This window comes from Lygodium microphyllum, chromosome 7, assembly GCF_053477565.2.
Source record: "Lygodium microphyllum isolate KBCC chromosome 7, Lygodium_microphyllum_v1.1.10, whole genome shotgun sequence".
NCBI lineage: Eukaryota > Viridiplantae > Streptophyta > Polypodiopsida > Schizaeales > Lygodiaceae > Lygodium > Lygodium microphyllum.
The window spans coordinates 121,192,108-121,212,037 of NC_141141.1; the positions used below are offsets into that span (position 1 = coordinate 121,192,108).

At 37.6% G+C, this 19,930-nt stretch overlaps 1 protein-coding gene across 1 annotated transcript; it reads right to left on the reverse strand.

Moving 5' to 3' along the window:
• Positions 1–7,158: 7,158 nt before the first annotated feature.
• On the reverse strand, positions 7,159–8,267 carry LOC148033888 (uncharacterized). Its single transcript, XM_087682388.1, has 2 exons — positions 8,032–8,267; positions 7,159–7,861 (listed from the first exon to the last, which is right to left on the reverse strand). Exons 1-2 carry the CDS (start codon positions 8,198–8,200, stop codon positions 7,617–7,619), a joined length of 414 nt encoding a protein of 137 aa, XP_087538514.1. The 5' UTR covers positions 8,201–8,267; the 3' UTR covers positions 7,159–7,616.
• Positions 8,268–19,930: the final 11,663 nt, after the last annotated feature.

The following is a 19,930-nucleotide window of genomic DNA, read 5'->3' on the forward strand; positions in this document are numbered from 1 at the left end:
TGCATCAATTTTCTTAGGATCAACTTTAATTCCATCAGATGATACAATATGACCTAAATACTCAATTTTTGTTTTAAAGAAATCACTCTTTTCAGGGTTTGCTTACAGTTGATTATCTTTTAGTAGTTGGAAAACCAATGACAAATGCTCATAATGTTCTTTCTCAGTTTGACTAAACACCAAAATATCATCAAAGAAGACAATTACACAATACTGATATTTCAAAAATATACGGTTCATCATTCTACTAAACGTAGCAGGTGCATTAGTCAATCCAAATGGCATCACTAAAAATTCGTAATGACCAAACTGTGTTCTAAATGTAGTCTTAAATATGTCTGAGGTATCTAGTCTCACCTGATGATAACTAGACTTAAGGTCTATTTTACTAAATATAGCAGATCCTTGCAATTTATCCATAAGGTCATCGACTCTAGGAATGGGATACTTATTCTTTACAGTGATCTTATTTAAAGCTCGATAGTCAATGCACATACGATAGGTATTATTCTTTTTCTTGACTAACAGAACATGTGCACCGAATGGAGAACTGCTAGGTCGAATCAATCCTCTATTTAGTAATTCCTCAATTTGACTCTGAATTTCTTTTTGCTCTATCTGGTTATGCCTATATGGTGCTTTGCAAGGTGGTTGTATGCCAGGGATCAAATCTATCTTATGGTCTTCTGGACGTGAAGGAGGTGAACCAGGTGGTAAGTCTTCTGCAAAATAGTCCTTAAAATGTGCAAGAAATTCTTTATGCCTAGGGTGCATATAATTATCTTTTGCTTGCAGTTCATTCACCCAAATGAGATAAGATTTACTACTCTTGCGTAATGGACGTTTAGCTTGAGTATGCGAAAGCAGTGGAAAAACATTAGATGCATGCATACCATATAATATAATAGATTTTCTTTGAAAGTTAATATTCATTGAATATGTGGAATAATCTATATCTGGGTTATGCTGGTGACGCCAAGGCATACCTAAAATAATGTCACTCAATTGTAATGGAACAACTAGGAAATTTCTTCTTTCTGTGTATTGAACAATTTGAATCTCTAAGTTATGCACTTCCTGTGTACCATTATACCTAGTGCTTAAGAATGCAGCTTTGATGCTGTAATGCATAGATATAGTCTGTAACTTCAATTCTTTTACTAATTTTGCTGAAATAAAATCATGAGTGCTACCGTCATCATGCAAAATAATCTTTTCCTTTCCATGCACCAAACATTTCATAGTCAATAAAGAATGTGGAGTTAGCATACCTAGCAAAGTATCCGAAGTATTAGTAGTGCCGTCCTCATCTTTTGTGAAATCACGCATATCTTCATGTTCGTCTTCGTCCATTGCTCCAAGGTAGTTGATATGGGCAGGTGGCTTCTTTGAATGACAATTTGCTGCTAGATGTCCACGCTGGTGGCATTTATAGCATACTATTGGCTTGGCTTTGGTTACATTGTTTGCAATTGCGAGAAGTTTAGGGACATTAGGGTTTGGCTGTGGAATAGGCTTAGGGTTTTGATTGACATTGGATGGTAATGCAGGTGGTTTTGCCCAATTTTCACGGAAAGATGATGAAGAGAAACGGCCTGGATTAAATCTTCTAAAATTGGAATTGAATTGCTTAGATCCATAATTACCATTGGCTTGGAATTGCTGTGGACGTCTGTCTCTACCTCGTAACTTATCTTCAGTGTCGTGAGCTAGTGAAATGGCATCTTCAAGAGTAGCAGGCTTGAACATGTTAACTTGAGCATAATAATACCCAAGGAGTCCAGACACATATATGCTCAAGGAGTCCAGACATATATTTGCACTTATGTGTCGCTTTTGGTACGTCTTCAAGTATGCGTAACTGGAGTAATGCATTCCAAAAACGCTCTGTATACTGAGGAATAGGCTCACGATCCCGTTGCTGAAGAAGATCCCATTGCTTAATAGCTTTCTCATGAAATTGTGGAGAAAGGAAATTTTGTATGAACTTCTTCTTGAAATCCTCCCAAGTAGCAAGACATTTAAGAACCATCCTGTAGAGGAAGCACAATGGATGCACGCTAGAGACTTAAATGCTTTCCCCACTCTGTTAGCTCCACATTGAGCTAATAGCAATTGAGGTCAATTGCTATCCCACCCCAGGGGTATGATGCCAGGAGGCATATTCCACGGTGGATTCCGTGAGGTTTTACGGTGGATTCCGTAAACTTAGATGTCCGGGGCTCATACACAAAGAGGATTCTTTGTGCGAGAAGTTGATGGGGACGCCTGTCCTTTTCGGGCGTTTCATTAATTTAGTGTGTACATGGGTGATTCCATAGCGGGTGATTCCGCAAAATGCATATTAAATTAATAAACATTTATGAGTTTAGAGTGCGCACTCGTAATAAATTAAGGTTAGGATTTATTTCTAACCAGTTGATTTATTTATGTAGCTGAAGACTGCTAGGTATTCACTTTTGTCGGTTTAATTGTATTATTTTGCTAACGATTGTGAATGCTTCAGTTGATGTGTAGAGATAGCAGCAGTGGCGGAGGAAAGCATTGGAGTCTAGCGGGTTTCCGACTTTTGGACTATATTTTGATAGGCGCCATGCCTATATTTTGTTATGTCTATAGAGACATCGATTATTTATTATTATTTTGTATGCACTTATGCGCCTGGATATGTTATTTCTATTTGGACATTGAGATTGGGCGTGCCAGACTCTATGGGCACCGTCCATTAGCTTTATTTTTCTATTTTTGTAGAAAGCAAACTCAAAAGCTAAAAAGCTTGTCATATTTTTGTAATTGGGCTATTATTGAGCATGAAGATTGGAAATATACATAAAATACATGCTTTGTGAAGCGCTCACACAAGGCATGGGGGAGATTAAACCCAATTTGTCTCTTGCCTCTTGTCGTGCATGCTTTTACATGGGTTTTTGTGCAAAAAGGTAGAGTACTTTGTTCTTGGGGACCTTTCGGGATTCACCACGTGAGCTATCTGCGACCGATCTGCGCACCATGTTAGTCAAGAAAAAGAATAATACCTATCGTATGTGCATTGACTATCAAGCTTTAAATAAGATCACTGTCAAGAATAGGTACCCTATTCCTAGAGTTGATGACCTTATGGACAAACTGCAAGGATCTGTTATATTTAGTAAAATTGACCTTAAGTCTGGTTATCATCAGGTGAGGCTAGATAAGTCTGACATATTCAAGACTGCATTCAGAACACATTTTGGTCATTACGAATTTTTAGTCATGCCATTTGGATTGACTAAAGCACCTGCTACCTTTAGTAGAATGATGAAGAGGCATATTTCACGGTGGATTCCGTGCCACGGTGGATTCCGTAAACTTTGATGACCGGGGCTCATACACAAAGTGGATTCTTTGTGCGAGAAGTTGATGGGGATGCCTGTCCTTTTCGGGCATTTCATTAATTTAGTGTGTACATGGGTGATTCCATAGTGGGTGATTCTGCAAAAAGCATATTAAATTAATAAACATTTATGAGTTTAGAGTGCGCACTCGTAATAAATTAAGGTTAGGATTTATTTCTAACCAGTTGATTTATTTATGTAGCTCAAGACTACTAGGTATTCACTTTTGTCGGTTTAATTGTATTATTTTACTAACGATTGTGAATGCTTCAGTTGATGTGTAGAGATAGCAGCAGTGGTGGAGGAAAGCATTGGAGTCTAGCGAGTATTCGATCTATGGATTATATTTTAATAGGCGCCTATATTTTGTCATGTCTATTGAGGCATCGATTATTTATTATTATTTTGTATGCGCCCATGCGCAAGGTTATGTTATTTCTATTTGGACATTGTATTGGGCATGCCAGACTCTTTGGGCACCGTCTATTAGCTTTATTCCTATTTTTGTAAAAGCAAACTCAAAAGCTAAAAGCTTGATATATTTTTGTAAATTGGGCTATTATTGAGCATGAAGATGGAATATACATAAAATATATGCTTTGTGAAGCGCTCACACAAGGGATGGGGGGAGATTGCACCCAATTGGTCTCTTGCTCTTGTCGTTCATGCTTTTTACCTTGTAACTTGTGCAAAAAGTAGAGTTCATTGTTCTTGGGGACCTTCCGGGATTCACTACGCGAGTATACAACGACCGATCTGCGCACCACCTATGACAACTACTTAGCAAGCGGGAAGGACAAGGCCATAAGGACTACCCTCTATCACAGGTCTTTAATGCATGAAAATGTCTTAACAAGAGGTAGACAACTACTCAAATCCCCCCATATATACCTAGCCAAACCCTAGGACTTCATGCCTTAATTGCCAATCCCCACAAATAAAAACAAAATAGCCCCCACATACACATATAATACTGTTAGCTTAAGAGAAAAACTTGGAAAGGTGATGACACCACTTGGAATGGTCACAAGAAGCTCCTGCGCAGCAAAGGCTCCCTCCATGCACTTCATACAACCAATGTGATGGAATCACTAAAAGAGAAAACCATTAAACATACTTGCATCAAATAGACACACAATCCTCTTGGCCTAAAGAGATAGAACATTTCACAACCAACAGAATGACCCTCTTGGCCTTATGAAATAAAACAATAGAACTCGATAGAGATGACCCTCTTGGCCTTATGAAATAAAACATTTGAAATCGACAAAGACAGCCCTCTTGGTCTTATGAAATAAAACATTTTACTACCATTCAGAACACTGTACTGCTGAAACGATCCCTTGATCCTAACATTACTCTACTAAAGCACAAAACTAACCAAGGATAAGGCCTCTTAGGCCCCTACACTAAGTGCATCAGGTTATTAGCTAACCTCCCATATAAATAGCAAGGGGTGTTTGATGAATATGACAGTACACAATCCTATGTGTCCATGACAGAGTTAGAAGGTGCTCACTTGTGACTTGACTCATAACCCAAACTAACCATCGGTGGCTAAAATATGACATGTCAGCAAGAAGATCCCAAAGTTGTCCAGGGCTAATGTTAGGAGGTAATTGTAAGGGCTCCGAAGCCTAGACCACAATTGAAGAAGACATCTTCCACAAAAGCATAGTTAGCTAGGGAATCCGCAAAGCGATTCCATTGTTTAGGAACTAACTGATAAGTCGCCGTCTCAAAGATATGCAACATATCCAACAAATTAATGGTACATCCGTAGGATGGGATCTCATACATTGTAAGTCCCATTTAGTTGATTGATTACTAATCGTGAGTCACCTTTAACCAATAATCCATGGATACTATCATAGTGGGCTACATTCAGCCCTATGATCAAGGCCTGGTATTCTGCTGTATTATTAGTAAAAAAGGGTCCTAAATAGACTCCCATCTTCATGACAACCCTATGTTGGGGATCTTCAATGACGACACCAACACTCACGTGTTTAGCAGGCCCTCTGGAAGCTCTGTCAAAATAAATAGTATAAACTCAAGCTTCATTGATAGGCCATGCCCTAATAATCAGCTCACTCGTACATATGATAATCAAAATCAAGTTGAGAGAGAGGATGTATAATAGGCACAATCCCTCCTTCCTCACTATACTTCATAGGAGTGCTAGTCAAAAGTAGTTGACAATTGGTAGCAGTAGACCTTAATCTCCCATGTAAAGGATCCAGCTTGCCACTCAATAACTTGATACCCTTTGCTCCACTAGATCACTCGACCTTGGTGGTAACGTTGCTCAAGATACGAATATCAAGTTTTGTACTTCATAGCCCAAAGATCATAAAGGGCTTTCATTCTCCTCTTCCCTACTTCTTGATGTGGCAAAGAACAACCCTAGCTTTGATTTCATCTCTAGCTTGCTCTTGTGTTTTATAATGCACTTCGATTTCGTTCAAAATTTACTAGAATTAAAATTAGAAAAGCCCTTCAATGAATGTATCATGCAAATTTTACTAGAATTAAATAACCCTCTTGTTGATCACATGTGGGTACACTTTTATTTTTTAAGATACCTCGCCCCACAAGAGAAATTGGTTATACTACATTTATGTAGGATGTTCCTATAACATTGCTCACCTTGAGTAATCAACATTTCCTTTTTCCACAACAAAAAGTTTTGGAGCGGATTCCGACATTTAAATTATGTCTTATGTTTGAATAGTGAGGCCTTACAAAGGCTTATGTAATGTAGTAGAAAAATCCATTTCAAAACTCATGTGAATTTGACTGATGGTAGATAAGGACTTGAAAAAGGCGCATACCTAAACAATGAAATGTTGCGTATAGAGCATTTGTGTGTTTTAGAGTAGAGATTCTTTGCATTATCTCAAATAAGTATGCATGGGTTATATATATAGGGGCTTGGATGCATAATAGTGAGGGAAAACTAGCCATGGAGAATATCGGGCATGCAAAAATGACAAATTGATTTTGATTCATGTTATATGTTATTACCTCTAATTGACATTGTTGATGTAGCCAATGTCGTAGCTTTTCTATATTTTCTTATAGTGCATATATTTTTGTTTTCGAGGTAGGAGGCATTTATGCAGTAGGCACCCATGTGTATTGAGAAATATAGAGGAAGTTCCTTTCTCTTGTTTGTTGCAAGGTATGCGAGATTGTTTGAGAAGAGTTGGGTGACGTTCTCCCATACTAAGCAAAAGATTGGTTATGTCCTACATATAAAATGCATGTAGAACAATAAAGGTGGACGAATCAAGTGTGGTGTTCATTAGGCAAAGCTTTGTGTCGCTGTGTCTCACGTCTTACTAGAGCAATGCCTCTTCAAGCTCTCTTCCTTATTAGAATCATGTGCCATTTACATGTCTATCAACCTTAGCTTTGATTTCATCTCCAGCTTGCTCTTGTGTTTTATAATGCACTTCGATTTCGTTCAAATATCCTGCCACATCACCAAGACGCGTAATGGATGCCGGCTTATGAAGAGCTCGACATCTCAACAATCAGCATGCGCCATTTACATATCTATCAACCTGAGCTTTGATCTCATCTCTACCTTACCCTTGTGTTTTATAATGCACATGGATTTCCTTCCAAACATGAGCTTGCGCATTCTCCAAGCATACTCTTAAGCTTCAAATAGTTGAGAGAACTTGGTGACGTGGGATATTAAGCGAATTCGTATTCTTCTCTTTCCTATTGACAAGTGGTGAAGCACAATGTATGCATATCTAAGAGCAAAATGGCATGATAGTGTGAATATTAAACGGCCATGTTAAAACAATGTAGGAAACCTCAAGAGTGGAGCAATTCTGACAAAGTGAGCAAAATGTAACGTGTGGGCAAACATGAAAGAACCCGGTGGTAAGATGAGTTGCTTTGAGAAAGTAAAAGGAAGGAGAGATAGAGATAACTTATGTACATGTGCATTTAAATGCAAGGTCAGCTTATGCACATTTGCATTTCCAAGTTTTTACGCCTAATCTCTCGCAACATGCGTACGTAGGTCCTGACGACATGGTCCAAGGCGTAGACGACGGCCATGGAGGAAGCCCGAGGACTCCCAATTAATTAAGGAAGCCGCCTTAGTGTAGAGGTGGATATGTTGACATGAATTAACAGACATGACATGCGATGGAACGCCTAAGATCGAGTCTAAAAACCTAGGACAAACAAGCGTAAGGTGTTCGTTTACTCATAAGTAGGCTAGTTCACGAAGAAGACTTTGAGATGCCTCAGGACGTTGTTAGCAGGAGCAGAGCGACGCTGCTGAGCGGGCGACTTTCTTCTCGGGATGGTGATGAGGAGACGGCCGTCCTTGTGCCAAGCCGCGTGGGTGTGGCTGGTGAGGAGGTTCGGGGGCAGCGAGACGGGCTTGGTGAAGGTGGGTCCACAAACGTACAACGTCTGGCTGTGGTCATCCACCTCGACTCGCAGCTCCCCTCGAAGCGCTGCAGCAAGCAAGCAAGCAAGATGAACCGGAAATTAGCAACGACATCTTCACCACTCATCGAACGCCGCATTATGCAATCCTCCTTAGTATTAAGGTACTGTCTCAACGAGTCATAGGCTCGTGCAACATTAAACATCAGTTTTGCATGTTATGAGAACATTAATTTACCGTTATCTACGAAGGCTGAGACAATGTATTGCGAGGCTGTCTCGCTGCAGTCGATCTGTGGCTCCACATTTGTAACAAAATTGGGAGCGCTTAAGGTGATGGTCTGCCATCCGGCCGCTTGCTTCTTTATGCATGATACTTGACTGGCATAATATGGGACGTGAGCCATCTCTCTCTCTCTCTCCGCGTGTCTGCGCGCTTGCGCTGTGGAGGAACTATCCTCGACTTGTGGAGAGCCCGCGACCAGTTCAATGTCACAACCTGCCCTTTTATACATGCCTGGCCCCACGCGTATTATTTAGCATAATCATCGCAAATAATGCCCTCTCACATTATTTGCCTTCGAGAGATAAGGCAGAGTCTGCCACTTTCGCATCTCCGAATTCGATACGGGGTGAAGTTCTCCACATCTCCAACTACACGTGGATAATGAGCAATTATGGATGTCCATAAACTCACATGAGAGGCCATCACAAGCACATGCTAATTATTGTGTGTCCAACCATATCTCTTTGGATGCTCTAGACCATGCTCCAATATGTGCCCTTCTATTCTTAAGATTTCTCAATGGGGCCATTCCTTCTTGATTTGTCTTTCCTTTTCCATTAGAGAGATACCAAGAGTTGTTGGTTTTGTAATTAACTAGCCATATTGGCTCCAATTAAGCTTTAACTCATCATGAAATTAGCTTTGTTTCACGGAATCATGTTCCTAAGTGAAATAGAATACAAAGATACCAAGAATACTTCATTTGTCTTTCCTTTTTCACTAGAGAGATACCAAGAGTCCTGCATTTATAAGTAGCCACATAGCTCTAAGTAAGTTTTAAAATAGCCTTTACTCATCATGAGGATTAGCTTTGCTTCATAAGATCATGTTCCTAAATTAAATAACACATAAACCATAAAATAAGAGTTGCATGTTTCATAAACTAGGAGTTGCACAAGTTCAAAACATATACACGTAGCATTTTGACTATGGTCACCCATCTATTAATCTCCTTTGTCATATGCGTCTTCAGCCCATCTATTTCAGCATTGTTAGGCATCGCTTCGGTGATTTTCACTTCAATCTCCTTGAGAGGTCAGGTTGGTTCCAATATTTGCTTAGAGTTATTCAATGATCCTATTTCTCTCCTGGAGAGAAGATTCGATGCCTGCCTTTCAAGAGGTGAAGCGTGTTGTATTTTCTCCTCGTTTATTTTATTTTTCCATTCTTGCACCTTCTTAGCCATCTCCTCCCATATTTCTTGTATGGCCTCATCACACATTGTTGCCATTATCTCTTTGATATTTCCCATATCCTAATCCTACATTTTGTATATGTCTCAGAGTGTCTGCAGGCCCTTCTTCACTTGAGAATCTATCACCTTGATTATGCTACCACAAAGAATTAACCGAGTATTTCTTGCTCTTCTCCCCTATAGTGTAGCTGCTGGATGTTGGGGATATCTAGCTTTTCTTGGGGTTTCCCATCGTATCTTTGAGATTTGGTTGTAGCCTATCTTCTCAAGGGCAGCCAACCACTAGAATGCCAAAGCTAAGCAGGATGTGCTTGAATGAATTCAAGAAAAGAATGGATTGTTTTCAACTATCCAATTGGCAATGGCTATGGCGGGTAGAGGCTAGGGCACGGCTAAGGCACAGTTGTGTGTGTGTGTGAGCAGCAACATAAGAATATTTTATTTGGAAAAATGAAGTGATTTTAAGTACTATTTCTATTATAAATCTTATCCTTATCATAGAAATACAGAGACAAATAGAGTAATAGCGTGAAAATATAATTTAGAGAGACAAAGTGAGGGGATGAGAGAGAGAAGGTAAGAGAGAGAGAAAGTACGAGAGACAGGGGTGGAAATAGGGGGTGGAAGGGAGACATAAAAAGAGGAGAGTAGGGGAGTGTGTGTGTGTGTGTATGTGTGTGTGGGAGGGAGATATAGAAAGAGAATAGGGGGGAGAGAAGGGGGAGATAGAGAGAGAGTAAGAGACATAAATAGAGAGAGACAGAGACTTAGAGAATAGAGAGAGAGAGAGAGAGAGAGAGAGAGAGAGAGAGAGAGAGAGTAGTAAGATAGAGGGAGTCTCAGAGATAGAGATAGAGAGACAATGAGTGAAAGACTTAGAGAGAGAGAGAATAGGTTATAAAACAAAGGAGGGAGGGAGAGAGAGAGTAATAGAGAGACCTAGAGAGAAACTAAGAGTAAATAAGAGAGATTATGTAAGAGAGTAGGAGAGAGAGAGAGAGGAAGAGGAAGAGAGAGAGAGAGACAGAGAGAGAAAGAGGAAGAGGAAGAGAGAGAGAGAGAGAGAGAGAGAGAATAGGTTAAGAAAGAAACAAAGAGAAGAGAGAAAGTAAGGGAGAGAGAGGGAAAAAAAGAGAGCAATTGTGTGTGTGTGTGTGTGAAAGAGAGAGAGAAAGGAGCCAAATAGAAAGAGTAAGAGGGAGGGAGGGAAGGAGGTAGAAAGAGCTAGAGAGAGAGAGAGAGAGAGAAAGACTAAGAGACTAGAAGAATGAGAGAAAGTCAAAGATAAAGAGAAAGATTAAGAAAAAGAGTAAGAATGAGAGAAAGTCAAAGATAAAGCAAGAGAATAGTACACAAAACTTTGAGCCTAGGTACACAATACCAAAAATGAGTGGCAATAAGAATGGACAGATTGGGGATCAAGGAACATATCTCAATCAACATGTCCCATATTCATGCCCTCAATGTTAGTGGGTAATTTGTTGAATGCTCCATTTTTCCATGGAGCATGTGTGATGGCATGTAATTTCCAACTAGAAAGTATGAATCAAAAAATTATAGACTACCTACCAGTTAGTGATGAGTAAAGTGTATATGCTTTATGTGAAATTCACAATGAAGAAATTCACTATGTGCAATGTGCACAAAAAAGGAGGTCTACTAATGTATTGCTCATCTTTATAAAACTAGTAGATCTACTACATCTCATGAAAATACTTTGTAGGCATGCCAAGTAAGGAGCACCCAAGCAATTCTTCTACTTTACCTTTCACAATTAATAACTTTTCAAAACTAAGTTCATTCTCCACATATCCAAATACGCATGGATAATAAGAAACTATGTACCTATGTTGATCATATGACAATCCTCTATAAGCACATGAGAATTATTATATATCCAACTAAATCTCTTTAGATGCTCTAAATCATTGCTAAACCATATATCTTAATAATGTATCTTTTGATACTAAAAAGCGAGTCTCCATGACATCTTGGATTACAAATGCTATTAGCTCTTATCTACAATGTGTAACATCAAATATTCTCTTTAAAGTAGACTTATATCTTACATATAATGACGATAGTTGACTTATTCTCAAAAGATGGACATGATTGATCTCCTCTATTTGATTTTGACAAATTTTCATGCACTTAAAAAAAAAAATATTTTTGAAAAGAATAAAATTCCACTTGAAATTATTCCAAATTGTTTAGTATATTATGTTATGATATTGGTAAAGTCCCATCCAATTGCAATATCATAGGCACATGCTATTTCCAATATATTGAAATAAGACATGAGCTAGTAAAGTGGCATGTAGCCACTTTTGTGGCAAATTTCAAGACTAGTGTTAAGAATGTTGAGCGTGATTATCCATATGATTTCAAGCTAGTCATTCTTAAATTCCAAAAACCATGGAGGGAAACAAAAGTGACAATGGAAAATTAAAGCTTATTTAAGAACTATAAATGTAACCTTGAGGGAGCCTTTTATGCCTACTTGTGAACAAATAATATTGGGACCACCATGATCTACTTTCTTTAATAAGGTTGGAAAATCATGTATTTCACTTTTAGATTTACCATGCATAGAATGGAGAAAAAGTTTGACTTTGGTATTTGAATGGTTGAGCACATCTATATGAGATATGCTATTAGTTGTCTTGGGATCTTTACATTCAGTCATGTGCATGTAAGGTTTCCTATTTTGTGTCCACAAAGTATTCCAAAGGAACATGAAGTTTTATTGCAAATCTATAAAAACTCCTTATAGAAAACTAATATACCATACTTTTAAATTTAGTTTAAACCCTTAGTTAATGTTACTTGGAAATGTAGTAATTTACTAATCTAACATGTTTCCTTTCTTGCTCAATCTATACTTATGTAACCTAGTTAGTAAGGTATCTAATGTACTGTATTTTTCAAATTTCCTAGATTTCTCTACTACAGTTGTCTCCTAGTGGGTTGCCTATAATGGACACATCTTTCAATCATGACATATAAGGCTCTCTTACTCTTATATTCAATTTTTAATTATTATCTCAATTTTTTGTTTCATTTGTATTTACCTCCCTTATTCTTTTAGGCTCTAAATGCCATAATGAACATTTCAAATCATGAGAGGATATAACCAATGCATTGAGAGAGTGTGTTAGTAGTGCAACTAGGATATATATTTATGCATTTGATTATTCTCTTTTAATAATATCTACAATGCGTTTGAGCATGTAAATCCAATTATCTCAAATCAAAGAGTATATATAACATCATTATGAATTTTTATATAACTGTGTATTGCAATTTGTAATAAGGACCAATTCTACTCTTATTATCTATTTTTCTTCTCTTTCACTCCTAGTTAGACACTACTTTACTTCATTTCCTATATTTATATACTTTTGATGTCCTATTGTCTTTATCCAAACTATCTATTCTCATGTTACCCTTAATACAACATTGAGAATTACTAAATCTCTAGGCTCACACATGAATTCTACTATCCGATTGCCTTCCCTAATGGAACACCAATTCCCTATCTTGCTTTAGTTAAACAATAAAGATGTACAAGTATACTTAATTTTAGATCAATTGTCTATTATATTTGACTCTAAGTACTATCAATTCTACTCTAATTCTCTATATTTTCCCCCCAATAAAAACTTTAATTTTGTAAATAGCATGGAACTTTCCTTCTCCACACTATGAGAGGTCTATTTGACATTTGAATAAATGTATCATATGAACTAAAAAGACTTACAGATACATCTATAGATGAGCTTTTCCATGCATCAAGTGACTTGTACCTAAAGTTTTGTGTATTTTGCATGCTATAAGATTAACACTTGTGATTTGATAGTAGCTTTCTTGTAACATTACATGTATATTTAAGCACTTTGAGGTAAATTTTCACATGCTATCTAACAAAAATATAAGCACTGTAATAAGTAGGGAACACATATGTATACCTTATCACACTAGCATAGGTATAAAAGGTGTGAGAAATGTAAATTTTTACATATTTTTGAAAATAATACAATTACTGTCTCTCATCTCACTTTCTTTGCTCATAGGTTTCATGGCTTCTCTCTCTTCTTTTCTATCTTTCTAGTCGTTCTCTCTCTTTTTCATTCATTCTCTCTCCTGTCTTCTCTCTCTTCTACTCTCCTTTCTCTCACCTCTCAACCCTCTTCTTGCCAAGTGGTATCCAAGCATTGGTCTTTGATCCATTTGGCTCAATTGTTCTCTAGATTTCCTTCACATATTAGTTACATTCTGGTTACTCATCAAGGATAGGGTGCCAGCTTATAAATGGATAGGTACGGAGACCAAGGAGACTAAGGAAAGCCTAGCCAATGCTAACTAGAGTACATAAAGGAGAAGTTGAAGACATTATGGGAAAAAAGATAGGTCTTGCACAAGAAACCGGCCATTTTGGAGGCAAAATGGTAAAAGAAGGGGAAAATAGAGTTAGTATTGGTTAATAGTCCAATTACTTTTGAGGACATGTTTTCTCTTTGCTCTTTTCTTCAAGCTCTTGTTGAAGCTTCTATTGTAGATAACAAGAATTCTTTTATCTTGATCAATAGCTGCTTCCTCTTTCTATGTTAGCATGGGCCAATGATTCTTTACCTTTTATTGATCAAGTTGAGAACCAATCTTGAGGCATGGAACTCTGTGGTATAATAGAATCATGCCTAGATTTTGTGGTGCATTTTACACTAAATTATTGCTCCTCATCCATAGTTAAGGAAACCATTTATCACTTACTTATAGTTTTTCTACTCCTCCGACAAGTACTTGGCAACCTTCTCAATAGGGATTAACCTCTTAAAGCTTCTAATCTTCATCCTCTTGAGAACCCTTACAAACCACTACGATAGCCATAGACACAAGTTTGAAGCACCAATTTCTTCAATATTTGTCTCTTTCCAAGTTCTAAGGCTTCTCTACTATCAAAGCAAGATTGGCTTCAAGTTTGAAGACATTGGAAAGATTCTAGCATATTGAGCTTCTTGGAGTACATAATGGAGTCGTATTTTGCAGCTTTTGGCCAAATATATTAAGTATTTTGGTATTCAAGTGTACTAATGGACTAAAGTTTGATGCCAAATGAATCAATCATCTTCTTCAATCTCAATAAAGGAATTTCACTTGCTTAATCTTTGAAAATATCTCAATATTCACATGTTCTAAGCTTTTTCACTTGTTGATGGGAGATTCTTGATCAATTAAGCCTCTAAATTAATCAATAGATCAGAGATTAGTGCTTTTCTTCAATAATCACTTACAACTCTCAATGCCAATCTTTGTAACCATGAGACTAGGCATTCTATCAAACATATGGAGTTAATATCTAAATTGGATTAAGTGGTTGAAAAGATGGTTTAATCTAATATTCAAACCAAGGAAGCCATGAAGTAGATGGCCTACTCTACGAAGGATTCCTTGAAGAGTTTTTCCTCTTCTACTAGGGATTCATTGGACGTCAAGCTTAGTGCTCAAATCTCTAGCACAAATGGGACACAAAGAGAGTAGATATAAATAGTCCTTTTAGCCATCAAACAAAAACCCTCAAGCTCATATTATTAGGAATAAGGGTATACCATATACCACTTATGAGATTGGGGGGACTTTTTTTAGGATTGATGAGCCTACTTTAAGTTTTCATGGGTCAAATCCTTCTCTAGGAGCTAGAAGTCAGCTACACATTCCTCCAATTAGGGCTGATGATCAGCTGATTTTTAGTATTCATGGGTCAAAACCTCCTCTCGGAGCTAGAAGTTGGTTACCTATTCCTCCAACTAGGTTTCAAACCAATTATCATAAGGAGGGCTTCTAATATTTCAAAAGCCCCATTGGTAGTTACATGGATATGTAGCCCCAAGTAATCAATGGATAGCAAGGATTTGTTAAGAGGAAACTTCGTGATAATATTGTGTTGACCAAATATAGTGGCCATTCATCATCACTGGTTGATTTGCAAGAGTAGACTTCAAAGTTAGAATCTTATTTTAATTTTTTTTAAAGGTCAGATGAAAAAAAGATTCATTTTGATACACTTTACCTTAAGGGATTTGCTCACACATGGTGGTGGTATATAAAGAGGAAAAATCAACAAGTTCATAAGTTGGTTGGGAGGAATTCAGAGCTAAGATGGCTCAATTATTTGTCTCTCTCATTGAGAAAGAAAAGTTGGCTAGAAGATGGTATCAATTGGATGAAAAAACCCTATGAGTTGAAGAGTATACCAACGAATTCTTCAATATTACCATACAATGCATGTAGAGAGTGTGAGTGATGATGCAAAGTTACATAAATAGTTTTATGATTTAGAGGCTAATTTCTAAGTTGATATTATGGCCTAGAAACCCTCCACACTATTCCATGCTATTAAGCTAGTAGAGAGATATGCTCATAAGTACAAGAAGGATATTCCCATGCAATAATCTTTTGGACCACAAAGGGTTGTCAATAAACAAGGAAACTTTGGTGGCAATTAAGGGGGTCCAAAACTTCAATTAGTAGTTTGAGAGTCCCTATATAGAAAAGTGCTTCAAAGTAGCAATAAGCAAGGTGATAATAGACCTAGAAGTTATTAAGCAACCAGTAGCAAGTTCATATTTATGGATCTTTTTAGAGGGCACAAAGAGAAGAATCTATGTTCAATTGTGGTGAAAAATATATAGTTGATCATGCATCTAAATGCACTTATAAGAATACCAAACCCAAGAATTGCAATATGATAGTACTTGAGGATGTGAATGAAGAGATCATTAAAGAACCACCTATGAGTGCACAAGCTAAATTTGAAGAGCATGATGAGGATCTTGATTCGGATAAGTCTTATGAGATTGTTGATGAATTTCTATTTGACCTATGTGGACAATTGAGATGGCCAGCTCAATACACGTGCATACATTGATGATGAGCTACCTAGCTAGATGGGTCCACATGTCTACACTTATCATGTCAATGGTCATTATTATCCTCACATAGCCATTGAATTATCACTTACTATATTTAGTTTGTTGCACGTACCTAGAAAATTGGCATATTTATAGTGCCAATCAGTTTGTATGGTTAGTTATGCACTGTTTGACTTAGTAGGCCACATTTCTTTATGTTATATCATATCTATACTTTTTGTACATTATATATTATATGAAAATAGAAGAAAATATCAACAAGAAAATATTTTGGGCCCTATCTCTCTTCTTGTATTCTTGAGCGAGCTTCCTCTTATATCTATGGTGTGTGTTTGGCATAGTGGTTCAAGCAAGTCTCCCCACGATGTGATTCATGATGTGGTATCAATGAGGAACTCCTGGATGTATAGCACTTGTCTATCAAATTATTGACCTATATTGAGTGAAAAAGGTTCTTTTGCTATAGATTAGAGTGGTTGTTTTTGGAGAAAATTTATGTGAGAAAATAATAAATATCTTGGATTGACAAAATAAAAAGACAGGAGTATGTTTCATTGTTATTTATATGTTAAGATGACTTATCTCCCCAAGGCCAATTCCCTAGGGTATAGGAGAGCCATATGAGCCTCAACATTAAGCTGAGGGGTGCCCTCTATGTGTATAAATCAAGGTGAAGTAGTCAGCTATGTATGGAAAGCTCACTATGTTGGGAGTCCAGATGGATAAAATATTAAACTACAATTTAAAACTTATGTCTACAAACGCATTAGTTAGATAAACCATTTTGTATTATCCAAATGCTTCTGGCCTCCACGCCATGAGGATTGTTTGTTTTATGTTAAGAGACTGCCAATAGAGCTAGTGTTGGGCCCATTTTTTATCCTAATAAGTGATGCCTTTGTCAAGAGCTACTAATAAGGGATAGTTCTTGAAGCTTGACTGATAGGGACCTAGTTGGTTATTGTATGCAAAATAGTATCAAGATAGATTCAATAAATCCTGATACAAATCATGAAGCTGAGATTCAACATCAAGAAAGATCTCAAAGGGCTAAACGAAGAGAAGAGATCCTTAGGAGGTATTCTCCTAAGTGCAACAATCTAATATCACTAAGAGTGAGAAGTCTCATTGACCTAAATATCCCAATTTCTTTGTTAGGGGGAGAAGAAAGCTCTAGCATTTCCCTTTTCTCCAAAAGTCAATCTACTTCGAGTGGGGGTGTAATCCCCCCTGAGACAAAACCCTAGAGCAAACCTAGTCCTTATTATGGTACAAATAATTGCGATACCTGTATGAATGGTGGATTTGTATGCGCTTAGTTTTTCGCTATCCATTTTTAATGGGTTAGTAGAAGAGGATTTTATATGCATGTGGGGAGATTGTGCTTAACCTTATATCATGCAAGTCTTGTAATTCTCTTCTCTCATACTATTTGTTACTTTCTTATTTTATTCCCAATTAGAGGCTATTCCATGGTGAAGGCAAGCAACATTGGTATTAGAGCAAGCTGTGTGGTTTTTCCTATCAACATCAAGAAGAGGTTTATCCATCCATCTTGAAGACTACATGCTCATTCATATCAAGCATCACCAAAATATCTAATAGAAAAAAGCTTTATACTCTAATTTGTTGGATAAAGTGCAGAAGGGTAGTTTTCAAGATACAAGGTTACAAAGGTTGCCAAAAATACTACTTAAAGGTTTCACACAATGTCCTCTTCTCTTCGTTTTCTCCAACCAAACCATGAGACCAGCATCAATACTACTTTTATTAGTGGGTTTCACTATATAAGTGGTTTTTCCATATAGAGAGGGAAAGAAGGATTGGCTAGCACCATTGATTCTTTTGTGATGCCTCATGCACTACAAGGGAATGGGGCGATAGTGATGGCAATTTGCAATGTGAAATAGTAGCCTCGCTATAAGTGTTGCTATATACAACACAAATTATAGTGATGCTTAGTGACACCAATAGTGACGCTTAGTGATATCGATATTGTTGTTTATAGAGACACTTAAAAGGACTAATTACGATGCAAATAGTGATGCCGATTTTAGAAAAAGGAAGTGCCAAAAACCCGAGCACGACATTTGTTGCAAACATTTTCGAGAGAGAGAGAAAAAGAGGAAGTGATAGAGATTGCCACTTAAAGAGGAGAGGGAGAGAAAGAGAGAGATGGAGAGCTCCTCATCACCACCACCGCCGCCGCCGTCGCTGCCGCCATCGCCATCATATGTGAAGAAGAGGGAGAAGTGCACAAGGAAAAAAGAAGGGAAGCCATGAAGAAGAGACACAAAATAATTCATCTTGAGGTATTTGAGGTAGATACATTGCCTCTTCTTACTTTGTTTTTGTGTTTCCTTTTTTTTTTCTTTTATTTGTAATGAAATTCATTAAAAGAGAGGGAGGAAGGGAGGGGGGGAGATGAAGGAAGGGAAAGAAATAGAGAAAGAGAGAGAGAAAGGGGAGAAAGATAACAAATAGAAAGATGAAGAGAGAAGTGAGATATGAAGGAAGGGAGAGTGGAAAATATGTGAGAGAAACAACGAGGGAGAGAGGGAAGAGAGAAAAAAAGAGAAAGAGGGAAAGAAGGAGAGGGAGAAGATAAGTAGAGAGGGAGAGAGAGAGAGGACATAGAAAAGAAGGGTGAGGTAAAGAAAGGAGAGTGAAAAGAAGAGGGAGAAAGAGGGAGAGAGAGGTAGAGAAAAAGAGACAAAAAGAGAGAGAAAAAGAGAGGAATAGGGAAATAGTGAGAGAATTAGAGAGAATGGAAAGATAGAAAAATAAAGGGGGAGGGAGAAGAGAAAGACAAAGAGAGGTAGGGAGATAGAGTCTTTCAATATCCTTGTTTTTAAAGTTTTTTATTTTCTATCTTTGATTTTGATGTAACAAGATGCATTGAGTGAGAGTGGGAAGGGATGAAGAGAAAGACATAGAGAGAAGAAGGAAGGGAAAGGAAGTGAGAGTGGAGGGAAGATGGTGGAAGAGAGAGAAACAATGAGAGAGAGGGGGAAAGAGAGAAACAAAGAAAGATGAAGGGAGGCAAATAAAGAAAGGGAAAGAGGGGTAGGGAGAGAAATAGAGAGGGGGATAGATGAGGATAGAAAGAGGGGAAGAGAAAAGGAATAGACAAAGAGAGATAAAGGGGTGAAAATGGAGGATATAGAAAGTAGAGAGAGACCAAGAGTAAATAAGAGAGAGTATGTAAGAGAGTAAGGGATATAGTGAAGGAGAGAAAGAGGAAGAGAGAGAGAGAAAGTGAAGAGTAGATGAGAGAGAGAGAGAGAGAGAGAGAGAGAGAGAGAGAGAGAGAGAGAGAGAGAGAGAATAGGTTAAAAGAGAAACAAAGAGAAGAGAGAAAGTAAGGGAGAGAGGGCGAAAGAAAGAGAGAAATTGTGTGTGTGTGTGTGTGTGTGTGAGTGAGAAAGGAGCCAAATAGAAAGAACAAGTGAGAAAGAGAGAGAGGGAGGGATAGACTGATGGAAGGAGGGAGAAAGAGCTAGAGAGAGCGAGTTAGAAAGAGAAAGAGTAAGAGAGTAAGAGAACAAGAGAAAGTCAAAGATAAAGAGAAAGATTAAGTAAGAGAGTAAGAAAATGAGAGAAAGTCACAGATAAAGCAAGAGAGTAGTACAAAAAACTTTGAGCTCAAGTATACAATACCAAAAATGAGTGGCAAAAAGAATGGACATATTGGAGATTAGGAGACATATTTCAATCAACATGTCCC

What these genes read in the sequence shown, in the direction of transcription:
- LOC148033888 (XM_087682388.1), bottom strand. Translation starts at nt 8,200, where the DNA reads ATGGCTCACGTCCCATATTATGCCAGTCAAGTATCATGCATAAAGAAG. An exon ending in CTCAGCCTTCGTAGATAACG is followed by an intron (nt 7,862 to 8,031) that starts GTAAATTAATGT and finishes TGCTTGCTGCAG; the next exon opens with CGCTTCGAGGGGAGCTGCGA.